Here is a 26,240-nt window from a genome sequence, read left to right on the forward strand (position 1 = left end):
ATCCTTAGTAGCCACACATGCAGACGACAAGCAACATGAATTTGGCTGGGACAACACTACCATTATAGGGCTAGCGAAACAAAGAACAGCCAGGGAATTCCTAGAAGCATGGCACTCATCCACAAACTTCATCAACAAACACATCGACCTGGACCCAATATACCGGCGCCACTATAAATGCCGGAGGAAACCACAGAAGCGCTTCACAGGAGGCTCCCAAGCACTGAGGATGTCACCTAGACAGGGGACGAAACGTTTGCAACAAAAACTTCCAGCTCGGCGAACAGAACCACAACACCTTGTCCATTAAGAGCTCCTTTAACTCAGCCTTGTCAAAAACTTCAAGGAGCAACCTCCAAAGATTTCTGGTGAAGCAAATACCACATACTAACCACCCCCTGACATCTCATCTCACTCTTAAAAAGAGAGTTTTCTCATGCTGTGCTCCCAGTTCTAAACTCCTCCACCAGAATAAACAGCCTTCTGGTACCTACCCTATCCCATTCAGCCATGACCCAATGTGTCAATAAGTTCACTTTTCATACTTCTGAAGTAAAGGCCCAACCTATTCAACATGTAAGATTTTTCTCCCAAGAATAAGTTGAGTGGACTTTTTTCTGAACTGCTTCTAACACAGTTATATCCATTTTCAAATCAGGAGATCAACAGTTTGCAAGTTGAGATCTCACCAAGGCTCTGTTCAACTGCAGTAAAATGTCACAATTTTCATGTACAATTTGCCTTGCAATAAACATCAGTATTCCATTTGCCTTCCTCATCACTTGCTGTGCCTGCTTACTCTCTTTTGTGACACACAGATCCTTCAGCACCTCAGAGTTCTGCAATCTCTCCCCATCAAAATCTGGTTTCTGCATTCACCTTGGCAGACAAGTTCACATTTTCCACACAAAGGACTTCAAAGCAGGAAGGTTATGACATGGTGATAATACACCATATAAATGTACATGTTTCTTTCATACTGCTTTACCTCATAATGCTGTTTTACCTGTCACTGCATTGCCCAGCTCCCTCATCTGCAGTTGTTGCTGCGCTTCTTCTAACTGCTTCTCCACGGCCTTTAAGTTTGTCACCACCTTTTCATATTTAATCTATGAACAGAAGAGCAAACTGCACATCAACAAATAGAGAGAACAAATGCATGTTTTCCAGCCAGCACAGCGTTTGGTCCAATTCACAGAAATTGAGGCTGACCATTCCAGTGTATCAAATTCTTTCAAAACCATGAGATTCAGAGGAGGAATGTCTGATGAAAACCAAAACAATCACAAATGGGCTTTAAAACTGAATACAAAATGGTGAATGAGCAACAACCATCTCTAAACAAAGATATATTTTATTATAAATTAGATGGAAATCAGCTCAAAATAATTTAGGTGTTATTTATTGTAGATTCTTGAAAGATTGAGAACAAATTTCTGGAGTACTGACCATCAACTAGACAAATGGAGACCACTGGCTCTGCAGCTGGTTATTAGCATCTCTAAACAGGTGGATTAGGAACAATGCTTAGAAATACATTTAGCCGTCTCCATATTCAAACCAAGCTGATAAAATAGACTCACCAACAACTGCATCTTTAACACAATAAAGTGTTGTGAGACACTTTTTTGGAGTATTGCAAGACAACATTTGAAACCAAGAAACATATGGAGATATGAGGGTGGATGACCTAAGGTTTGGGCAAATCGGTAAGTTTAAAGAGCATCGTAAGGAGGGGCAAGAGGTGAAAGGGAAAGGTGGTTTTGGGCCAGAATTCCAGAAGTTTAGGACTTGGCAACTTGAAGACAAGCCCAGGAATGACACAGGCAGCACCAAGGCAGTGGAGATCTGTCTGTCAGTTACTGAGGACGGATGCTGCCAGGGACTGGGTTGGAAGGACTATTATTCTGAACTTTTAATTTCTTTGACTTTTCTAAATTCTATGATCTATAATGCTGGGCTTTTTTTATTTCTTTACCTTTCTAAATTATTTTCCTAAGAATTTGTTCTTAAGAATCTGTAACTAGGTACCTTTGTTGCTGAGATGGCGCAGTAATGTGGCAACTTGTAAACCTTTCACTGTACACTTTTGAATATATCTGACAATAAAGCTAATTTGCACAGTGATTAACTTCAGGAGTAGCTTGATATCTCGGGGGGGTTTCAGGACTAGGGAAGGGTCAAGGCTATAGAGGGTTTTGAAACCAAGGACAAGAATTTTAAAAGTGAGCCACTGGGTGAACAGTGAGTTGGGATATGGGTAGCAGAGCTTTCACTGAGACCAGGTTGATGAAGGGCTTTTGCCCGAAACATCGATTTTCCTGCTCCTTGGATGCTGCCTGACCTGCTGTACTTTTCCAGCACCACTCTAATCTAGACTCTGATTTCCAGCATCTGCAGTCCTCACTTTTGCCCAGGTTTACAAAGGGCAGAGTGTAGGAGGCCAATCAAGATTACATTGGAATAGATGTGCCCTGGAGCTAACAAAAGCACTAGTGACCTTTACAACAGCACACATTGGGGCTGGGGTGGATTCAGGCAATTCAGGGATATGGAAATCTTGGTCGTGGCAGGGTTTAGTAGTTGGAAATTCATCTCCATGCCAGACGGGACATCAAGACATAGGTATCTGCAGACCAGATGAAATGAAACTGGGATAAGGATGGTGCCAAAAGAATTGGCTCAATGTCCTGCTGTGTAAACAAGATGTGGATGCATTTGTAAAATATTCCCATCGACACATACTAATAAAGATGAAATATTGCAGATGCTGGAAAACTGAAACAAATGCAGGGGATGCTGGAGAGACTCAGCGGGTCTGCCAGCATCTGTGGAGAGTGAAACAGGTTATGACTTTCAGTGTGGTGTGACTCTTCCTCAGAACTAGGAGAAAGCGAGGACTGCAGATGCTGGAGAGTCAGAGTCGAAAAGCACAGCAGGTCAGGCAGCATCCGAGAAGCAGGAGAGTCGACATTTCAGACATAAGCCCTTCATCAGGCAGCTGGTCTTCACAAGCTCCCAGGCTTTTCCTCAGAGTAGCCCACGGACAGAGAATTTTTCAAAGCTCGTAGTGTAATCCTCTTTTCTGTGCAATTATTCCAATTTATAAACAAGAAATAATGCAGCTTTATATTTTACATAAGATGATAGATTAGTTTACAACACAACAATTGCTGCAAATTAATATAGTAACAAATGCTACATTATCCACTAAAATACAGATGCAAAGATCAAATATTGTTGCAGATATAGTCACTTGAATGTTCTCTTTCTGAAGTGAAGGAATTGAAATTGGATTCAGCAGTGATGATAACTTCTTTACTTCCCAGGATCCTTACAGTGTGGAAGCAGGCCATTCGGCCCAACTGAGTCCACACTGACCCTCTGAAGAGCATCCCATCCAGATCCACCGTCCCCCCCACACTATCCCTGTAACACTGTGTTTCCCCTGGCTAATCCACTTAGCCAGCGCAACCCTGGACTCTATGGGCAATTTCACATGGCCAATCCACCTAACCTGCACATCCTTGGACTGTGGGAGGAAACCGGAGCACCCAGAGGAAACCCATGCAAGCATGGGGAGAATGTGCAAACTCCACACAAACAGTTGCTCAAGGCTGGAATCGAATCCAGGTCCCTGGTGCTGTGAGGCAACAGTGTTAACCACTGAGCCACTGCGCTGGCCATGGTTGAATATTTTGAACTTGGTACTCAGTCAGTAAAGCAACTTCAGGGAGGAAGTGAGGGAACCGTTATCCTTATTGGTTCTGTCAGCATGACATTTCAAAACTGCCTTGACTTGTTTTCAGCAGAACAGGGAGGGTTTCTGGGCACTTTCCTCTGTAACTCCCAGTGTCAAACAGCAAACCCGGCTCTCCTGTATTTGCTCTGACTTAGTTCAGCTGCAAGTGCTGGCTGGAGCTGTTTACACAGGTTCTCAGGAGACATTTGCACATACTTCTGTACGGTTTTGAATCTAAATATCGATGCTACTCCAAACATGCTTCCCTATTAGGTATTGGGTTTAGCCCAGTCTGGAGAATAGTCCCATCCACTGCCTTTTAGCCAAAGTAATTAACTTTTTAATTGACTCAGCCACTAACTTGAATGACTCCCACGCTTTCAGATTTTTGGTGAGATCAGAGGAGGTGTACATACCTCCAGGAAAGCCATTTATCTTCACCCCTTCTGAAACTGTGTGCTGTACTTCAAAAGGTTTCTTGTAATCCTTCTTCAGTCTGATTCTCAATTGGAGATGAATCCACAAGGTAAGGCAGGCAACTTTTAAGATCCACTTTGTCAGACTCCTCATGTCCATTTTTAAAGTTGCAGCTTGTTGCAGAATCTGTAATGTTATCACTGCACCCTCAGTGCATCAAAGATCCATTCTTGCATTTCACTGTGAGATTGTGAAGTCAGTGTCTGTTTTGTGTCTCAGGCCAATGCTCATAGGAACTGAACAGGAACTACCTAATAACATGTAGGATCCAGTAATCCAGCTTGGATGTGACCTACAGTCCTTGAAGGGAAAAAATAGCCAATGCCTTTCTCGCTGATCCAATTCTTCCTGTGAGTTATTATAAGATATAACATATGGAGAAGCCAAAAGCATGAAGAGAATTATTTTTTAAAATGCATGATTTTCCTCTTCCAATTCTTTCCATATCTCAATGCATTTACTTTGACTTGATTTATTATTGTCACATGTACCTAGGCACAGTGAAAAGTCTTATATTGTGTGCAATACAGATAGATCATATCATACAAAGTGCATCAGGGTATTAGAACAGAGTGAAGAATATAATTGTGCACCTTCTCTGCAGCTGGAACAAGAGCAAGATCAACATTAAATTAAAAATTTGAGAGTCCATTCAGAGGCCTGGTAAGAGCGGGGAAGAAGCTGTTTTTGAATCTGTTGATAAGTGTGAAATGAGCCCCGACTTCATTCTTCACAAGCCAAACTAGATAATCACAGTTGGCAATATATTTTATAATGGGTGTTTTGGGGAACTGACATCCATAGCTGATATTGTGCTCATGCACATATTTGCAACAGGGAGACCAGACTTAAGATGGGAAAACAAGTTTATTCTCCCTCAAAGGCAAATTATTCTGCATTTACCAGAGAGAAACAGAGTTAACATTTCAAGTCTGATGTGACTCTTCTTCAGAATTTCTTCAGCCTCTTCTGAAGAACAGCTATCCTGGACTCAAAATGTTCACTGTTTCCCTCTCCACAGATGTTGCCAGACCTGCTGAGTTTCTCCAGCAATTTCTGTGCTTGCTTCAGATTCCCAGCATCCACATCATTTTGCATTTATACCATACTTATTGTTGCAGAAGCTGAGGTTAAATAATTCATTTGAACCAGTGATCAAACCAAGTGTAATCGCCTGACAATCAGTTATCTGATCAACATGAATTATCAAGGAGGCTCACCATTGAGAAGTGTGGGAATGATATTGCAGATGTTACAAGGAAGTAGCAAACAGTGGGTTAGATGTTACAAATTACCGATGTGCTGACTTACACATCAGATGGCAGAAGGTACTCGGAACTTAGGGTCAAAGGTCAGAACCTCCATGGAATATTCCATCCATTCACTTTAATGAACAGAAAAGTGAGTCAAGTGCTCTGAATTTCACATCCAAGGTCACTTTTTTTATGCATTTGTGGGATGTGGGCAACACTGGCTGGGCCCAGCATTTATTGCACAACCCTAGTTGCCCCTTGAGAAGGTAGGGGTGAGCTGCCTTCTTGACCCGCTGCAGCCCACGTGCTGTAGGTTGACCCACAATGCCTTTAGGAAGGGAATTCCAGGATTTTGACCCAGCAGCAGTGAAAAAACAGCAGCATATTTCCAAGTCGGGATGGTGAGTGGCTTGGAGGGGAACTTGTGGGGGGTGGTGCTCCCATGTATCCTGTGCTTTGTCCTTCTAGATGGAAGTGGTCATTGGAAGGTGTTGCCTGAGGATAGAATCTTTGGTGAATTTCTGCAGAGCATCTTGCAGATAGTGCACTAATCCAGGCAAGTGGGGAGCATTCCATCACACTCCTGACTTGTGCCTTGTGGATGATGGACAGGCTTTGGGGAGTCAAGAGGTGAGTTACTCATCGCAGTTTTCCTAGTCTCTGACCTGCTCTTACAGTCACTTTGTTTATGTGGCGAGTCCAGTGAATATCTGGTCAGTGGTAACCCCAAGGATGTTGATAGTGGAGGGATTCAGTGATGGTAACACCATTGAACATCAATGAGTGATGGTTAGATTGTCTCTTATTGGAGATGGTCATAGCCTGACATTTGTGTGGTGTGAATGTTACTTGCCACCTGTCAGCCCAAGCCTGGATATTGTCTAGATCTTGTTTCTTTTGAAAATGGACTGCTTCAATATCTGAGTCGTCGCGAATGGTGCTGAAGATTAGGCAATCATCAGTGAACCTCTCCACTTCTGACCTTATGATGGAGGGAAGGTTATTGACAAAGCAGCTGAAGATGATTTGGTCTAGGACATTAACCTGACGAACTCCTGAGATGATGTCCTGGAGCTGAGATGACTGACCTCCAACAACCATCTTCCTATGTGCCAGGTAGGACTCCAACCATCTTTCTCCCTGAATGCCCTTTAATTCCAGTTTTGCCAGGGCTCCTTGCTGCCACACTCAGTCAAATGCGGCCTTGATGTCAAGGGCTGTCCCTCTCCCCTCCCTTCTGGAATTCAGCTCTTTTGTCCACGTTTGAACCAAGACTGTAATGAGGGCCAGAGCTGAGTGGACCTGGTGGAACCCAAACTGGGCGTCACTGAGCAGGTTATTGCTGAGCAGGTGCTGCTTGTTAGCACTGTTTAGGACACCTTCCACCCCATTGAAAAATGATCTATTCCAGAAACACTGAAAAGTCTTGTTTCTGTCAGTGAAGGAACAATCAAGAATTACAGCAGATGTTGTGGTTTATTAGAGAAAGTTACGGTGACAGGATTACTACTCAAGGACTTAATTGCGCAGCGCCTTAGAAATGTTTGGAGACCATAATTAAAAGACGGGACAGAGCACACACTGTCAGTCTGTTCGTGGCTTGCTGCAGGAATCAATTATTTATGACGTGACAGGTGGCGCTTAATGATTCAAAACTGCTGCTGAACTAGTTTGGATAAATAACATGTACAAGAAAGGCTGCAGAGAAAGACCAGCAACCAACCAATTCCCAGGCTCCAATATACCTGATGAGTTGTATTATGTCCATCTCTCTGCGGAGCAAGATGTCCTTATCAATGGGCAGCACGGTGGCTCAGTGGTTAGCACTGCTGCCTCACAGCGCCAGGGAAGTGGGTTTAATTCTAGCCTCGGGCCCTTATCTGTGTGGAGCTTTCACCTTCTCCCCATGTATGCGTGCGTTTCCTCGGGATGCTCCCACAGTCCAAAGATGTGCAAGTTAGGTGGATTGGCCATGCTAAATTGTCCCATAGTGAATTAGCCTTGGAAAATGAAGGGTTACAGGGATAGGGTAGAGTGGGTGAGCCTGGATGAGATGCTCTTCAGGAGTCAGTGTGGACTTAAAGGTCCGAATGGCCTGTTTCCACACTGTCAGGAACCTTTGAAGCATTCTGTGATTTCATCTGAGGAATGATGTTCTGGCTATGGAGGGAGTGCAGCAGACGTTTACCAGACTGAGTCCTGGGATGGCGAGGCTGGTGTATGAGGAGAGGTTGAATCAGTTAGGATGATATTCGCTGAAGTTCAGAAGAATGAGTGGGGGGGGGGGGGCGACAAAGAAACCTGCAAAATTCTCACAGGGCTGGACAGGATAGTTGCAGGAAGGATTTTCCCCGTGGCCGGGGAGTCCAGAACCAGGGCTCACTGTCTAAGGAAGTGGAATAGGCCATTTAGGATGGAGGGTGGTGAGCCAGTGGAATTTACTACCACAGAAAGTAGTTGAGGCCAGAACACTGCACAATGTTGGATATGGTGTATGGGGCTAAAGAGATCAAAGAATATGGTGGATACACAGGGAGAGGATATTGAGTCAGATGACCAGTCATGATCATATTGAATGGCGGAGCAGGCTCAGAGGGCTGAATGGCCTACACCTGCTCCTGATGTCTATGTTTCAGTGATGGAGTCTGCACCCAACAACCATGTAGCTCACTGACAGTCAGTGTTCAGAATTAGATGGCAGAAGCCTGTCTGCTTTAATGGCGAAGAGGAGAGGAAGAGGAAGAAAGTAAGGAAATAAAAAGTGGATAATGATATTATGCACGTGTCAATAGGTTTACTTACACAACCCTCTCAACATAGGCAACAGTTCTAAGGAAGCAAATGAAAATTGCGAATGCTGGAGATGTGAAATAAAAAAAAACAATCTGAAAATGCAGGTCTGGTTTTGAGAATCTTTCATCATGACCTTTTTAACTTAAACAACATTACCCTAAAACATTACCTCTGTGTTTCACTCTCCACAGATGCTGCCAGGAATATTTTTCCCAGAATTTGGTGTCTTTTTTACTGGTTCATTTACTGAGAGAATTACCCCAGAGAATGCCTCAAGATGTCCCAACATGATCTATTTTCCCTAGTTTGTGTTATTTCAAGAAAATTTGCTGGAGATTTTTTTTAAAATTCAAAGATTGCAGTTGTACTTTGAGAGACTGCGAAGTGCCTGTTAGAGAATTATCTCAGCTTTCCCCAAAGAAATTATTTCAGTCCCAAAAGGAAAATTGATAAGATTTTTAGATGAGGCAATTTGGCATTGCATTGTTTCTCACCTGCATGTCCTTCAGTTCCTGGGTCAGCCGGAGTCTCTCAGTTCGCTCGCTCTCCAGCATCCGACAGGCCACATCCCCCCGAAACCGTTCATCTGTTAGCTCCGCCGAAAGGTCTGAAATCTACAGGATTGGTAGCGAAATTAGAACAGAATTGAGCTCAGCACCTAGCCTTGAGCCACCCAAGACTGGGTTTATCGTGGTCCATTCTATGTCAACCCTGAACTGGTCCAACTACAGAATTATGTACAGAATGTGGCTAGAATATGGAGCTCATGATTACAAAGAGGAGGAACACCACGGATGTAATTCAGGATTAGTTAGGTGTTTTGGACCAGACTAAATGCCCTACAAATATTCATAAGGTAGTCTAGACCCTAACCTTTGCTTATTCTAAAGGTAAACATAAGATGTTACATTCCAGATGCAATTCGATTGGTGAAACTGTCAGATTTAAAGCAAAACACACTTTATTCATGTACTACAGTTAAAACACAACAAAAGAAATAAAGCATTGGAATGACCTATCTCTGTTGAAAAACTTAACAGACTATCAGATACAGTAACTATTACTAATTAACTGTTCCAATATAGTAACATCCTAGCAACACTTCCTTGGTGAAAGGAAATTCAACCACAGATTGTCGTGCATGAACTCCCATAACAGACAGAGAATCCTCAGTTTTTGGCTGTAATCAAGAGAGGGAAAATTAGCTTCATTTCTCCAAGACTCCAATAGCAACTGCTGAAAGCTAAACTAAAGATCCTGTGACCACACCCACTCAGGCTGCTTCTATTGTTCCAATTTTAAAAAACCCTAAGGCCTCATAAGCTGTTTACTCTAGCGATTCTGGTAAACTGCTCCGTGCCTCTGCCTTAAAACCTCTCCCCCAAATAAAACACAAGTCAAAATAACCTCTTAATGCTACAGTACTGTCTCATAGGTAAATATAGAAGGGACAAAGATATTGGAAGTTCTGCTAAAAGAGTTGGATGAAGCAGAGCAAGGGGTGAGGATTATGTGGAGCATAAACACTAGGACAGAGGTAAAAACAATGACTGCAGACGCTGGAAACCAGATTCTGGAATAGTGGTGCTGGAAGAGCACAGCAGTTCAGGCAGCATCCAAGGAGCTTCGAAATCGACGTTTCGGGCAAAAGCCCTTCATCAGGAATAATAAATTTATTCCTGATGAAGGGCTTTTGCCCGAAACGTCGATTTCGAAGCTCCTTGGATGCTGCCTGAACTGCTGTGCTCTTCCAGCACCACTAATCCATAAACACTAGAACAGACTAGTTGGGCAGAATGGCCTGTTTCCACATTGCAATTTCAATGCAGTTGGCTCTGCTATAACATGGGTTTCTTCAACACAAATTGGCCATAATGCAATTGAAGAATTCAGACTGTTAATTGTAGAATGCAAACTTTCCTTACCAGTATTGGCTATAACGGGATTCCAGTTCCATTGGTTTAAATGGTGCTGCTATTACACAATTTTCTTATAATGTAAGATCACACAGGAATGGAACTATTGTGTTATGTCAGAACTAACTACATTCCTTCCTTTCACTCACTGCTCTCTGGGTTGACATGAGCACATCAATTTCATGTAAACTCCAACAAAACGCCTAAACAATCATTCCACGTGCACTAGCCTAGTCAGGGATGTTGGCACAGCTGATAGCTGAGGGACTGATGCCAAACACAGGCTAGAAGGTCACCTCCTTGCCTTTCTTACTAAGGATGACTGGGTGTCGATCAAGAGCAAACTGCCGTTTCACTTTTGTTCCTCTCATTAACACAAGGTACAAGACCAGGAGCAGTTTAAGGCCAAGTGTAAAGCTTCAGTCTCACTGTGGCTCAGATTAACATAAACCAAGGACTGGGTTCAAACATGGGATTTGAGGCAAACAATAATTCTTTCGCATTGATAAACCTGAGGGCCACATAAGGTTCTGGAGACCCAGGTTTCAGTCCCGCCACAGCTGGTGAGGGAGTTGAAATAAGTATGGAACAAAACAATAATGTCATTAATGATCTTGAAACTATTGGATTCAGGAAAATCTGGTTCACTGATGTCCTTTAGGGTGCTGCTGGGACCTGACACTGCAGCAAGTCAACTCAGGAATTGGCAGAACATCAGCAGAGCAAGAACCAAGAGCAAAGAGCAAGCAGATTGTAGCAGGGAGCTACACTGCAGGAATAACAACATCCATACAGACACAGGGTAAAACATAGGAACAGCTCCTTCAGGCAATACTGCATCAGCACTGCTCAAACCTTATTAGAAGTTTGTGTGACCTGACCTTGACTAGCACAGCTCATACAGCTCAACCATGCAAGAGGTGCACTGCTATGTTATTCAAGTAAGGCTACAGTCCAGGAATGCCTTCGAGTTAGAATTTCTAATCATTATAGTCAAATCCTTAGTGCCATTGTGGTGCAGTAATAGCCTGGGTTCAAGTCCTGCCTGCTCCAGAGACATGTAATAACATCTCTGGATAGTTTGATGGGGTAAATGTCAAACCCTTTCCCCTGCTGCTCCCTCCTTTCCCATATCTGTGATCTCAGGCAGGCATACATCTGCCCCAGAAGCTCCATCTTCCTGCAGTCTAGGTCTACGCTACTTTATTCTTGCAGCAACAGTTGTTCCTCCAGCTGCTGAGGCCCTAAGCTCAGGAGTCTTTCTCCCTATACTTCTCAACAATGCCACCTCACTCAAATTGCTTCTTAAAAGCTGCTGTAATGGTTTGTAATGTAGTTTGAGCGTCAGCTTTAGCGAAATAATATTTCTGCGAAGCAACTCGAGACACCTTACTATGTTATAAGCGATTTGTTATGGCTTTCCACTGGGTATTCAGAAGACATGCTAGATGGCATCCTGTGGGTATTAAAAAGATAAATGCAAGCAAATTTCACTTAAGGATTATTAAACAGGAAATTTATATCTTTATCCAGGATTTCTAAGAAAGAGGAGTGATACGCTCTGTGTTTCTCAATGTTATCCCAAGTAACACAGACAAAAGAGAGCCAGGTTCTTAATGAGACAGAGGTCTTGAAGTTTAACTCTAACTGTTTCAACATTTACTGTAATCACAGAGGTGCTCACATAGTCTGGACTTACTAAAGTTAGTGTACTTTACATACGCACGTAGTTGACTGACTAAAGAAACGACATTGACTCCACAATGTACAGAGTAGCTGAGGATGTCATAATTGATGTCATGCGACTATCTTAAAAGGTACAAACCTGTCTGGCCCAAACTCTATGATAAAATATAAATATTCTCTCCTTTATTCTTGAAATAATGGGAACCTGCTTCTGATAGAACATAGAACTGGACAGCTCAAGAACGTGCCCTTCAGTGTTGTGCCAAACATGACGGCAAATTAAATGAATCCCTTCTATCTGCCCTTGGTCCATATCCCTCCATTCCTTGCTTATCTAAAAGTCTCTGAAATGCCCCCATCACCATCCCTGGCAGCGAGATCCAGACTTCTACCACTCTTTGCGTAAAGACAGTGCCCCTCATATCTCCTTTGAACGTGTCCCCTCTCACCTTAAATGCATGTCCCTTAGTATCAGACAGTTCAACTGTGGGAAACAATGATTATATAGGTATAGATATGTTGTCTCTTATATATATATAAATAATACCTCAGGATGCACACATTGTGACAGAAGACTGCAGAGGCCAGGTCATTGGATATAGTTAAGACTGACATATAGATAGGATCTTGACTATCGAGGGGAACAAGGGTTATGGGGAGAAAGAGGGAGAATGCGGTTGAGAAACTTATCAGCCATGATTGAATGGCGGAGCAGACTTGATGGGCTGAATGGCCTAATTTCTGCTCTATGTCTTATGGTCTTCTGGTCTTACAATATGATCAAATCTGGTCCTTATGCAGTCATCATGATTTGGCTGTGCAGCTTCATTCTGCAGTGTGCTGTCTATCATTGCCGATTGATGGATATTATTAACTGTAGACGTCTGCTTGTTTTTTTGGCATAACATCTCTAGAATCTGAATTACCTGTGCTTGTTGGGTGATGATATTGTTATAGAGGAGGCTGGAGGAATGCTCTGGTCCCACTATCCATGGGTCACACTATAGAATAAAAATACTTTTTCTAATGTGATCAGTGAAAGAACCTATCTCTATCACGTTTTACACAACAGCTAAAATCCATCAACTAAGTTTCTTCATTTAATAAAGATGCAATAATTAACATAGACAGTCAGCAATAGTACGTACACACACACACACACGTCACTACAACAACAAAGCGAAAGATTATCACTAGGCATGTAATTTAATGTGTTAAAAATAATATTCAAACATCACAATGAACTTTCAAATATATTTTCTAAAGAAACCAGTCCAGGTATGTCCACAAAACTCAGAATAAATTCCTTTTTCCAAAAGCCTTTTAAAACTTAAGCCCTCTCAGCAATATGAAATGGTAAGTTGCTGACTTCTTCATAGGGCGTAACCATTACTCATTGTAACATCATATGACCCAGACTTACCACAAACCCATGTTCTCAAATGAAAACATCCAACTTGCACGTTTTGCCCAGGTTCAAGTTGGGATTAAATTCTTTTTGCTCATTGGTTATGATCATATTCGATGTTTTCCCACCTTTCCAACCATACATCATGCACATGTAATGGAAGAGTAGGGGTGGGGAGACCTGTGTGCATTAGTTTCCTGAATATGAAAACACTGCCAGTGAGCGTATAACCGCTACCTAGTAGAGCAACATGTAGAGTTAGCATGGCTATCTGAAAATCTTGGCACATTGTTTTTCATCTAATGACCACGGATTTTATGGTGCAGTCAGTGAATTCTGTGAGAACTGAAAAGAGTTTGTTAAACAACACATTTCTAGCAAGTCTTTGAAAGGTGCACTGGAGAGCTGCTGGACATTTCTTGCTGAGGTACAAAAAAGACACACTGAATACGGTAGTCAAATTGTCAACAACTGTTACACACAGGGCATCTTTGACTTGTCTCACAGAAAAGGAATTGGGGAAACAGTCAGTAACCAGAATGTAACATGTCCTAGGACATGGAAAATATCAGTAGAAATATTTTACTGATGCTCTGAAGGAATCTTGCGTGGAAGGAGAGGGTTTCCCAATTGCTAAGTTTGATGGAATTGACGTTTCAGATGATGTGATTAACTGGTCAATGTCCTTATTGATGCAGGGCCAATACATGGATCATGCATCAATCTTTTGGAGGGTATTCTGTGTCCATGTATGTGTTTGGCCCAGCATTGAACTAGAGCTTGTAGAATGACAATGTGGTTTGGCTCTGAATGACCAGAACAATTGCACTAGCTCCACGTAGCTTCTGGTTATGTTCAGGCCAACCTGATGGTGGTCTTCTTGGGATGTTACAGCTGGTCATCATTTGAAGTAGCTTGCTTTGTTCAGCTGTGACCAAACTCTGGGAGATTGATCTTCAGACTGTCTATCTGTTCAGACTCGTATCCATTTGTAGCTCCAAAGGGTTTTCCTTGTTTTAAGTGAGTTTTCAAAATCAGCTAAGAGCATCGGAGATGATAATTTGTGAACTTGGCTTGCATTATACTTTTAAATTGTACCCTTGGATCTTCAAAGGCAGATGTTACAGTCATTGAGATGCAGATGGTGGAATCAGAATTCAATAAACATCTGGAATTAAGAGTCTAAATGATGACCATAAATCCATTGTCAATTGTTGGAAAAACCCATTTGGTTCACTAATGCCCTGTAGGGAGGGAAATCTGTCATCCTTACCTGGTCCAGCCTACATGTGACTCCAGACCCACAGCAATGTGGTTGACTCTTAACTGCCCTCTGGGTAATTAGGGATGGGCAATAAATGCTGCCTAGCCAATGATGCCCACATTCCATGAATGAATTTAAAAAAGGGATCCTGGTGAACCACATAATTCGGAGTTTAGTAATAATTACATCGATACAATATTGTGGACTTCCTCAGTACCAGCTGACAATGTTGTATGTTAAATACTTGGGAGTAGGTTAGAACATTTGGCCGAGTGGCTTGTGATTGATGCCAACACAATTGGTTCAATTCCTGCATCAGCCGAGGTTACCATAAAGGATTCTCCTTCTCAACATCTCACCTGAGGTATGGTGACCCTCAGGTTAAATCTCCACCAGTTGTATTGTTCTAATGAGAGTAGACCGAGGATCCTCTAGCCTTACGGTGACTATTACATTACCTACACATAACTGACTGACTGAAGATGGTACACTGAGACCACAGGACAGGATCAGTGACCAATCAGTCTGGAAGCTATGTTGTATACAACAGGGAGGAATGAGACCCCAAAAGAGGGGGTGTGGCAAGCTGAAAATTTGGGTTGCAAACTCTGAGACAACAATTTGCCAAAATCCCCTTCCCACCTGCTTCCATTGGTGTCCTGCCTTCACCCATCTCTGGTCCCTACTTCTCGCTGAGGGGACGCAACAATTTTCAGCTCTCGAAACAGGGGGACAGTGGAAAAATGTTTGGGAAATGCTGTCCCAAATACCTGGGAAAGAAACAGCAAGTTGCTTTCTTTACACTGTAATTTATTCAGACCAGTGTGTTCAGCCAGGAGAATCTCATCAGAATTCACAACCACGTGCAGCTAAATCCCCAAACCCAGGCACAATGCAAGAAGACCAGTTCCGTCTGTGGGTAATTAACAGCTCAGAGCATCTGCCACAATCCATCACAAATCTCAGCTTCGCTGCCTTAACCCTATCCTTCCCAGAGCTTTCACACAGCTGCAGCCAGAGAGAGGGTAATGCACAGATTTAACTGGGACAAAGAAGAGCAAAGGCTTTTGTGCCTGATTACATTTGACCCAATGTTTGCACAGATCCAGGTTACAGTGCTGCTGGTGATAACTGCTAGTCCCTTTCGGGAACTCCTGGAGGATCTGTGGTTTGTGGCAGAACAGAAAAGAGCTGGGATGAAAATTCAGTAAGAGTAGGAGTGAGGTGGAGGGGAATGGCTGTGGACACTGAGTGCAGATACAACACGTTGTGGTTTGGATTTAGAGATACAGATTGACAATGGATGCACTGAAGCATCCGTGAGTGTCCAATCCATTTTGGCTTTAACCTCTTTGTTCCTTATTCATGAAGAAATGGGTTGACTTGATTCGGTCACCATTGTTGAGTGGCCACATTCAGCGTTCAGGTCACAAGATATAAAACACCAACAGTGTTGTGCTCCAGAATTGACTTCTATTTATACAGGTTTGGTGGGAAGATCCATTATTAATGGTAGAAGTTTGAATGGGGACACAACTGGATAGTATTGTGCAGGATAGGGGACTCTGCGACCCCCCATCAGGCACTCTGCTTCCCTTCCCAAGAACAAAGACACGGAGGAGTTCGTCCAAAACTATTTATTCAATTCTGCAGAACCGGGTGTTACCTCAATGGCTTCCCACGAGGCACACACACAGATTGTAATCCCCACACGTTATATACATGTAGGAGTGGGCGGGGCCTTCTACTGTCTCAGCCAATGAGTGTTAAAGTTCCCCACTGTCCTCCTGATGGATGAGATTATTTGGTTATTCACCCAGCCAATCAGTGTTCGAGTTCCCCGCTTCTCCCTTATATGGATGATGACGTACAGCCGTGGTTGTGGGCGGTCCCTCAGCCACGAGGAAAGCTGTTTCCATTGTTCCATTCATGAAAATCTGGGGGAGTGTCTGCTCTGCTTACTACAAGGTAGAGAAGACTAAAATGGTGGCTTTGTACTTACTATGTGCTTACTACAGCAGTTAATGATTTAAAAATTACACCACCCCCTACAGTATAGTGCATTTGAGAGCTTACTGCTTACTTTCAGGAGCTACATTTGGTGGCAATCGGAACAAAGGGAATTTCTTCCCGTTGTCCTTGTTTCTCGTTCTCTCTCCCTGCCTGGAATTTGCTGGAAGCAGCGTACTTTATGCTTCGGCCTGGTTCAGCTGAGAGTAATCGCACATTTCAGTCTGTGGCTGTGGACACAGGTTTCAGACTCCATCGACAATGGCTGACATTGTGTGTATGGCTGTTTTAGTGAAGGCAGATTTTTAGCCCCAAAGGGCTACCCTCCCCAAGCCCCCCCACTAGAGAAGGGAAGCTAACTCAAGCCTCATTGAAGGAAGTGACAGAGGTCGACTGGGAGTTTCAGGAGGGGCAAATCGACGACCGGGCGGCTGATGCCCAGTAACAGCTCAAAGGCAACTGTGTTCCCGTTAGGATTCTGCCTGGGTGTGGGAGCAGCCAATAGATGCCCACTAGAAAGCTTCCTCCTTAACTCTAAGAGATTCCTCCCTGCATAGTGATGTTTTCTCTGTTTATTCACTCATTGGCAAACCTCAATATTGAGCTGCTCTCTCAGTTCATAGAACCATTATAGAAGCCATACAGTATGAAAGCAGGCACTTCAGCCCATTGAGTCCATACTGACCCTCCAAAGAGCAACTCACCTGCCACCTGCAACCCTGCATTCCCCATGGGCAATCCACCTAACCTGCACATCTTTGGACTGTGGGAGGAAACAGAGGCACCCAGAGGAAACCCACACAGACATGGAGAGAATGTGCAAACTCCACACAGAGAGTTGCCCGTGGAATTGAACCCAGGTCCCTGGTGCTGTGAGGCAGCAGTGCTAACCACTGAGCCACCGTTCCACCCCAACTCTGTAAGTTCCTTCCTTTCTCCTGAAGCTGGGAGCTCGTCTTAAGCTGGAAGGCCTTTGGCTCCTGGAGCCTGCCCACTGGCCCTAACTGACCCAGGAACCTGCCTCTATGCCATCTGAGGAGATGATCTGGTCAGAATTCCAACCAGGGGATGTTGGATTTGGGGCCCTTGTTTCCTCACCGCTGAAGAGAGAATTCAGTCCCACGTGACAATTGTCAGCACACCCCTGCTCCCTCCAGCAGCCCCGGCCTGCTGACCTTCCACATACCCAAGCAGTATCTTCAATGATTTTCCAATGCAGTGTTACAAGTGTGCCAAGAGATGTGAAGCTGGAAAAGCACAGCAGGTCCAATAGCATCCAAGAAGCAGGTAAGGCAATGTTTCAGGCTGAAACCCTTGGTCAGGTTCCTGGCTTCCAACATCGGCTGTCCTTATTGTCTCCAAGTCACTTAAGAGAGCCACGTCATTGATGGCATTGCTTTGACAATCAAGTTGTCAAGCTAAGGTCCAGCTGCTTATTCTAGTGATCTTCAGAGAACAAAGGGCCAGGAAAATCAGGAATCCTATCCCAAACAAAGTTGCTGAGGGTAGAGATGAATGGACGCCTTTAAAATGAAGATTGATGGATTTCTATTTGGTGTGGGAAGACAGAGAACCGTAAGTGGGGCAACGAAATCAAGATAGATTGGTCATGAATGATAGAAAGAGATCACAATAAGGTGAATGGGCTACTCCTGACCCCATGTTCCTACCCATGGCACCATTGCAAGGCAGCCTCATAGTCAACACCATCCCCTCAACTAATGTAACTGAACTCAAACAATCGCCTACTTGTGATACACAGGGTAAAATGGAAGCCACTGTAAGTCATTTACTGCATTAACAACTAAATAGCTTTGAGACAATTTGGTGACAGAATGCAAATGACACACATTTCCTTCAACTCATATAAATGTGGCAACAATTCAGTATTAAATCGGCTTTGAGGATTTTGCATTCCCAGCACTGCAATCATTAACTTGGGTATGCATAAACTCATAAACTAATAGATTTTATTCATATAGTCTTCTTGTACGTTTTAAAGCTTATAATACTTTAAGGACAGAAGTATTGCAACATTAGCAACACAGCCATGTTTTAGTATGAAGCTCAGAGCTACTCCATCTGCCCTGGTCTCATCAGAAATGAGTTTGCTCCAGCTACTTGCTTTGCCGAACAGATGTTGTGCGCCTTTTGAATTCCAGAAACACCGATGAATATTAAATTACTTTGAAACTAGATATTCGACATTGCACTGGGAACAATGAAAATTATTATGACTCTCCACCCATCGCAGGTTATTCCTTCCCAAGTTGGTGGATTTTGCAGTGTGACCATCATTAAACCTGGCCCTGAGGCTGCCCAGCCAATAGTCCGAGCCCAACTCTCCCACTCACCACCGACTGAGGAAGTCCCCACTGATGGGGCATCTGCAGTTCCCACCCTCTGTGACGTTGTGGACCTGCTCAAATGCCGTCAGTCCAGAGCTGCCCAGTATGGTTCATGACATTTGCCCCAGGTAAGTGGAAATTGGTGCCCTACCTTAGGACAGGGCCCTGGCAGACAAGCTGGTGAAGAGTCAGACGATCCTCTGCCCCCAGCACTGGCAGAGCGGGCTAAAACACCAGCCCCTGCTAGGCTGACCTGAGGTCGCCTCATTCCTGATGAAGGGCTTTTGCCGGAAATTCAACTCCCCTGCTCCTCAGATGCTGCCGGACATGCTGTGCTTTTCCAGCACCACAGTCTCAACTCCTGCAGGAAAACCCAGCACTGGAGAGCGTTGCTCCATCTGCTTCCCTACCCTACCTCACAGCAGCTGCACAACCTGAACTCATGGTCCTTCACTCTCACTGTTGCCTGCACTTGTTTTCAAGCACCATCCCCCCACATCAGTCACCCTGAATGGGCTCTGTGCTACCTACTCTCTCATCCGGGACAACGCAACACATTCCCCTCCCCACCTGCAGCAGCACAGATAGCTGGACCACCCACTTTCACCTCACTCAATCCCTCCCTTTCTCTCTCAGTCTAGATGGGCACAAATGCTCAGAACAGAAACAAAGAAGACAGCGAAAGGATGACCAGTCCTGCTGAGATACAGAAACATTCACGCTTCTGCAACCCAGGACTAATCCTTACTCATTGCTATTTTCTAGGAGAAATTGAGGTCTGCAGATGCTGGAGATCTGGGCTGAAAATGTGTTGCTGGAAAAGCGCAGCAGGTCAGACAGCATCCATGGAGCAGGAGAATCGACGTTTCGGGCATGAATTCCTTCTTCAGGAATTTCTGTAGGAGGGCTCCTGCCCGAAACGTCGATTCTCCTGCTCCTTGGATGCTGTCTGACCTGCTGCGCTTTTCCAGCAACACATTTTCAGCCCAGATCTCCAGCATCTGCAGACCTCAATTTCTCCTAGAAAATAGCAATGAGTAAGGATTAGTCCTGGGTTGCAGAAGCGTGAATGTTTCTGTATCTCAGCAGGACTGGTCATCCTTTCGCTGTCTTCTTTGTTTCTGTTCTGAGCATTTGTGCCCATCTAGACTGAGAGAGAAAGGGAGGGATTGAGTGAGGTGAAAGTGGGTGGTCCAGCTATCTGTGCTGCTGCAGGTGGGGAGGGGAATGTGTTGCGTTGTCCCGGATGAGAGAGTAGGTTGCACAGAGCCCATTCAGGGTGACTGATGTGGGGGGATGGTGCTTGAAAACAAGTGCAGGCAACAGTGAGAGTGAAGGACCATGAGTTCAGGTTGTGCAGCTGCTGTGAGGTAGGGTAGGGAAGCAGATGGAGCAACGCTCTCCAGTGCTGGGTTTTCCTGCAGGAGTTGAGACTGTGGTGCTGGAAAAGCACAGCATGTCCGGCAGCATCTGAGGAGCAGGGGAGTTGAATTTCCGGCAAAAGCCCTTCATCAGGAATGAGGCGACCTCAGGTCAGCCTAGCAGGGGCTGGTGTTTTAGCCCGCTCTGCCAGTGCTGGGGGCCATAACCCTCACTGTGTTCTCCTCTTCCATGATCCTCACTGTTTTCCCTTCTCTCATGATCCTCACTGTATTCCCCGCTCCCATGATCCTCACTGTGTTCTCCTCTCTCATAACACTTGGTGTGTTCTCCTCTCCCATGACCTTCATTGTGAAGATGTCCCCATCTTCTCCCCTTTGCTTACTAGGCATTCTCTCTTCTGTCTTCTGCAGGCTCTAATGGCATCTGCCCAATCCTCACAGTCAGTAGGATAGGCCCACAACAATCGACTTCCGCCTGCGATATCTGGGGAAGCCCTGGCAACCTCCACCAGCTCAGATACTGATTGCTCAGTGGGTGGTTTTGCCACGTTAGAGTCGAGAGCACAATCTGGTGAGCATCTCATTGTCGTGTCTCTCCAGCTACCCGAGGAAAAAAGTCCCTCAGATCCTGGCACTTGGAAGACTGCCAGAGACCAGGCTCTTGGCAGGAAGCACCATGGGTGACTCTATCAACATGCCCAAGTAGGCAAAAGAGCAGCAGGGAGTTCTTCAGGAGCACTGGGTATGTTGCAGGACTGCGCAGTGGACGAGCCTGAGGTCACAGGCAGACACATACCTGGCTGTCTCCATGCACAGGTCAGTAGCTGCCTTGGAAACCCAGTTCGAGGAATCCCAGAGAGGAGGGCATAGTGGGAAGGGAGGGAATATGCTTTGCTGGAGGAGAGGGCACGGTAGGAGGAGGGTGCATGATCAGAGGAGAGGGCACGGCTGGAGGGAGGGCACGATAGAAGATCCCAGTCACTTGACATTTACAATCAATCTGACCTTTACTTGCCAAAACCAGGAAGACAGCAATCATCATCAAAACCAGGATGGCCCTTACTGCTGTCTGTTCACACAGAGGGATCAGATCAAAGAAAAGCCTCCCAGTGCCCTCAGCCTTACCAGCCTTTCCTCATCTTGCTTGGTCTGACAGTCACTGGGTCTCACTGGGCACAGAAAAAGCCTGCCTGACCCCCTCATAATCGAGTGGCTCCATCGTCCCAACCACCACCAATTCAAACCTCATCCACTGAGGTGGATAGCACACCCGCCCCCTTAAAGTCAGGTCTGAATTCCCACTTTGGCACCGAATGGATTTGGGTCCCAAAAACATCCCGAACATCGGAAAGTTCCTGAATTTGGAAGATTCAGCCAATTGTTTGTCAATAATGAACCAACATGAACACGAAGCAAAAGGTGTATTCCCAAAAATGGACTTAATAACTTCTTGTGGTGTTTATAAATGTATTATGGAATGTGGGTACACTGGTTAAACCAGCATTTATTACCCATCCTTAATTGCCCCAGAGAGCAGTTAAGAGTCAACCACATCACTATACATCTTCTTGATGAAGGGCTTATGCCTGAAACATTGACTCTCCTGCTCCTCGGATGCTGCCTGACCTGCTGTGCTTTTCCAGCACCACACTCTCAGCTCTGATCTCCAGCATCTGCTTTCTCGTACTACTGTATACATCTGAAGTCACATGTCGGCCAAAACAGGGAAGGACAATAAATTTCATTCCCTAGAGGGCAGCAGTGAACCAAAGGTGACTTTAGAACACACCTTCCTCCCACTCACTGTCCCACTCTCTCATTAGACTGGTGATAATTTAACCTGAAGGTCACCATATCTCAGGTAAGGGGAGAAAGAAAGTCCTTTATATAATCTCAACTGGTGAAGGAATTGAATCCATGATATTGGATTTGCTGGCATTATGAATCAGCCATCCAAACAACTGAGCTAGTCAACCTTACATGCCAGCTTGCTATCGAATTGAAATTTCACCCTTTGTCATGAGGAATTTGTACATATGCCCCAAGACATTATTCTGGGTTACCAACCCAGTGTCACTACCATCATATCACCACCTCCCAAACCAACCAGATAGATCTTCCAGCCATTGTTCAAATTGATGTTGAATAACTAAGGCACATTGTATAGGACCATGTTCACATGTGCAAAAATGGGACAGAGCAAAGATCTGAATGAAGATGTTCTAATGACACAGAGCCCGCACCACTAGAGGAAAGACACAAGGAGATGAACCACAGTGGGAGGCAGATACAGGGCTAGAAGTTGTCTGGGGCAGGCAGAGAGTCACAGCACCTCAGTTAGCCAGTGACACCTAATGACATGGCTGCTGCCATCTCAAAGAGAGGGTTGGTGGCTCAGCAGCACCACTGCCAGCTGTGGTCATTGCTGGGACTGCGTCTGGTTAATGAAGGGCTTATCAATGCATGGAAACATTCACAGTCAGGGGCAGTGAGGCAGGCCCCAGCAAGGAAGGGGGATGGGTTGGGGGCATCCATGCAGAATAAGAATGGCATGGAGGGTGGTCACCGGTGTGGAAGGGGGATTGGGTGGGCGGGGGTTCACCAGTGTGGAAGGGGAATGGGGTGGGCGGGGGTTACCAGTGTGGTAGGGGGATGGGGTGGGCAGGGGTCACGAGTGTGGAAGGGGGATGGGGTGTGATGGAGGGGTCACCAGTGCAGGATGAGGAGATCACTGCCTAGGCCAGCATTTATTGCCCATCCCTAATTTCCTGAGGGCACTAAAGAGTCAACCATATTGCTGTAGGTCTGGAGTCACATGAGGGCCAGACTGGGTAAAGATAGCAGATTCCTTCCCTAGAGGATATTAGTGAACCACATGGGGTTTTCCAATAATCAACAATAGCTTCACACTCATCATTAGACTATTACTTCCAGATTTTACTGAGTTCAAATTGCACCATGGCGGGATTCGAACCTGGGTGTCTAGATTAACGGCCTAGTGATAATACCACTCAACCATTGCCTTCCCACTTAAGTGGCCATCTCCTCCCTTTGCTGCTGCTGGCAAACTGACAGGAATGAACAGGAGAGCAAGGTTCAGAAATAAGATGGCCTTTAGCAGCATTGCGATAAGGGAAGGTTGAAAGGTTGTGTCATATGGCAGTGAAAAACATGAACAGAGTGCCAATATTAATCTTCAAGGCAAACTTGGAGCATGGAAATCCCATTGTTCTACTCTTTCAACACCCTCTTACACATGATTCTGAAATATTGAAAACATGCCCGCAGTCACTGCACAATGGTATTAATCTCCACAATGTCTGCTATCCCAGTAGGAACACAGTAAAACCATGCCAGTTATGCATGCCAACATTCAATTAGGAGTCAGGCTGACTGTGACAGATAAAAATGTTTGAAGAAAATATAATAGTGATTCCTTCCTCTACCCTGTGTGCGCTATCTACTGATGGAGATAATGAATGTTGTGACAGGTTTTATACTGAAATAGGAGGAACCGTGGGCCAACTAATTTAATCAGACTCTAAGAGCCTACAATATAAAATGCCCTGCAACATTCTTTATTGTTGCATTGGGATTCATAAAAAGGCTGTTGTCCCCTGCTTCAATCTCAGCATTCCACCAAATCATTTTTCTATTACAACTTATGACTAATCTATTTATCTCCAAATAAGCTTCAATATACAATGTGCATGGGTTGGCTGATGAAAGTTTTTCAAATTGATCCAAGATAGATTTTAAACCTTTTTCATTTTCTTGACATTCTCATTTAGGTGAGAAATGAGAGCTGGTGAAATATGTTTTACTGGACCAGTTGATCACCCATGTATGGTGATGAGATACATCAAAGTTCAAAAGGTCCAAGGTTTGGCCAACTCTAAGAGATGATTAATGGGGATGGGGATGGGGACTATTTCATAAGCACATTACTGCACAATTTCTTTCCTCTCCCTCAATGATTAGATTACTTACAGTGTGGAAACAGGCCCTTCGGCCCAACAAGTCCACAGCGACCCTCCGAAGAGCAATCCACCCAGACCCATTCCCCTACAACTAACACTACCGGCAATTTAACATGGCCAATTCACCGAACCTGTAAATGTTTGGACTGTGGGAGGAAACCAGAGCACCTGGTGGAAACCCACTCAGACATGGGGAGAATGTGCTAAACTCCACACAGACAGTTGCCTGAGGCGGGAATTGAACACAGGTCTCTGGTGCTATGAGGCAGCAGGGCTAACCACTGTGCCACCGTGCCGTCCATGATGGGGAGCCTTTATGAAGAAGAGAGACTTGGATGACACTAACAGAGCAGATCAAACTGAATAGTTGGCTACTCGGAGGCCCTTGCCATCAAAATGATCCAGAAGAGAATATCATTCACAGCAGCTGCAGTTAAGCCTCAATTTCTTTTTCAAACAAACATATAATTAAGAAGAAAAGAAGTGCAGGCTTTTAGGAACGAACATTCAAATGCGAAATCACCAACAATGAAACCTTTCGCAATAACAGGTGCTGCAATTAAAAGCATTGGCTGTGTGTGAGGTCAATTAAGGTTTTATTTAGTTTTAAACTATCAGCAATTGTTATCTTGGGTATGATCGATTGATTCTCTCACTAAGCATTACATTATCAAAATGTCAGCTTAAGACAAGGAGAGAACCAAGATCAAGACTTGTGTAACAATGTTTTGACAACATAATCTCTCCGTAGAGTTTCTCCAGTGCTTAGAAACTCCCAGCATTTAAACCAGGAGCCACATTAATTCCTAAATATCAAACTGTCTGCTGAATTAAAACCAAATTTCAACAAGCAGGGAAATCATATGCTAATATGGTTTTTACGGATGACTTGTCTGCACATTGTATCAAAACCCTACCAGTTCTCACCAACCAGCAAGTCTGATAAGATATCCTAATTCCAACACATCATTTGTTCCTGCCTTCACTGCACAGTGACAAGGATTTGAGGATTTTCAACCCCATTCCACTCTTGCCTGAAGATGCTGACTCATATTAGAGTGCAGATCTACAAATGCTCACCCCATCACCTTGGTGGACACTGAGGTGTTGTGTATGAACACGGCGAGGTTCCACAAGCTATCCAACAGGAATGTAGTACAACCAAGCTCAATCCTCTACATCCGCCATTGCTGCCCACACGCTCTGCTGGGTAAGGCGAGGTCTTTTCAGTGCACCCTGTAGAGAGGCTCTCAATTGATTTACAAACCTTCATAGTCCAGTAAAACATGCCAATTGTAACCCTTGTATTGCAGTGGGGCATCAAATCAGTATAAATCCGGTCTTGAAATAAATAGCAGTATCCCACACATGCTGACATTCACCGTGTCAAAGGTGAACATGTATTAATTCGTGGGCAGCACAGTGCTGCCTCACAGCGCCAGAGACCCGGGTTCAATCCCTGCCTCAGGTGACTGCCTGTGTGGAGTTTGCACGTTCTCCCTGTGTCTGCGTGGGTTTCCTCTGGGTGCTCCGGTTTCCTCCCACAGTCCAAAAATGTGCAGGTTAGGTGAATTGGACATGTTAAATTGCCCATAGTGTTAGGTGTAGGGGAACGTGGGTGGTGGGTAGGTGTGGACTTGTTGGGCTGAAGGGCCTGTTTCCACACTGTAAGTAATCTGATTTAATAAGTTCACTCAATTTCATACAGTACTATAGGGAATGGAGAGAAATATAGAACATAGAAAAGTACAGCACAGAACAGGCCCTTTGGCCCATGATGTTGTGCCAAGGGTTAATCAAAATGCAAATTGAAATACTTTAACCTAAACACCTCTCAACTCACTGCTATCCATGTGCATGCAATTGAATATGAATGAATCAACTAAATTCTAAGTCTATTGCCATCTGGATTTAGAGTCATAGAGATGTATAGCATGGAAACAGACCCTTCCATCCAAGCCGACCAGATATCCCAACTCAA

The 26,240-nt window shown here is 44.5% G+C and overlaps 1 protein-coding gene across 1 annotated transcript in view; it reads right to left on the bottom strand.

The window, feature by feature from the left end:
- The window catches only part of LOC122562395 (unconventional myosin-XVIIIb-like), a 379,067-nt gene that overhangs the window by 128,653 nt on the left and 224,174 nt on the right, over nt 1-26,240 (bottom strand). The window contains exons 26-27 of the mRNA XM_043715251.1: nt 8,760-8,879; nt 1,007-1,109 (exon numbers count right to left, since the gene is read on the bottom strand). Of these exons, the coding sequence (XP_043571186.1) occupies nt 1,007-1,109; nt 8,760-8,879 (223 nt within the window). The remainder of the gene's footprint in view (nt 1-1,006; nt 1,110-8,759; nt 8,880-26,240) is intronic.

This window comes from Chiloscyllium plagiosum, chromosome 25 (genome assembly GCF_004010195.1).
Source record: "Chiloscyllium plagiosum isolate BGI_BamShark_2017 chromosome 25, ASM401019v2, whole genome shotgun sequence".
Taxonomy (NCBI): Eukaryota; Metazoa; Chordata; class Chondrichthyes; order Orectolobiformes; family Hemiscylliidae; genus Chiloscyllium; species Chiloscyllium plagiosum.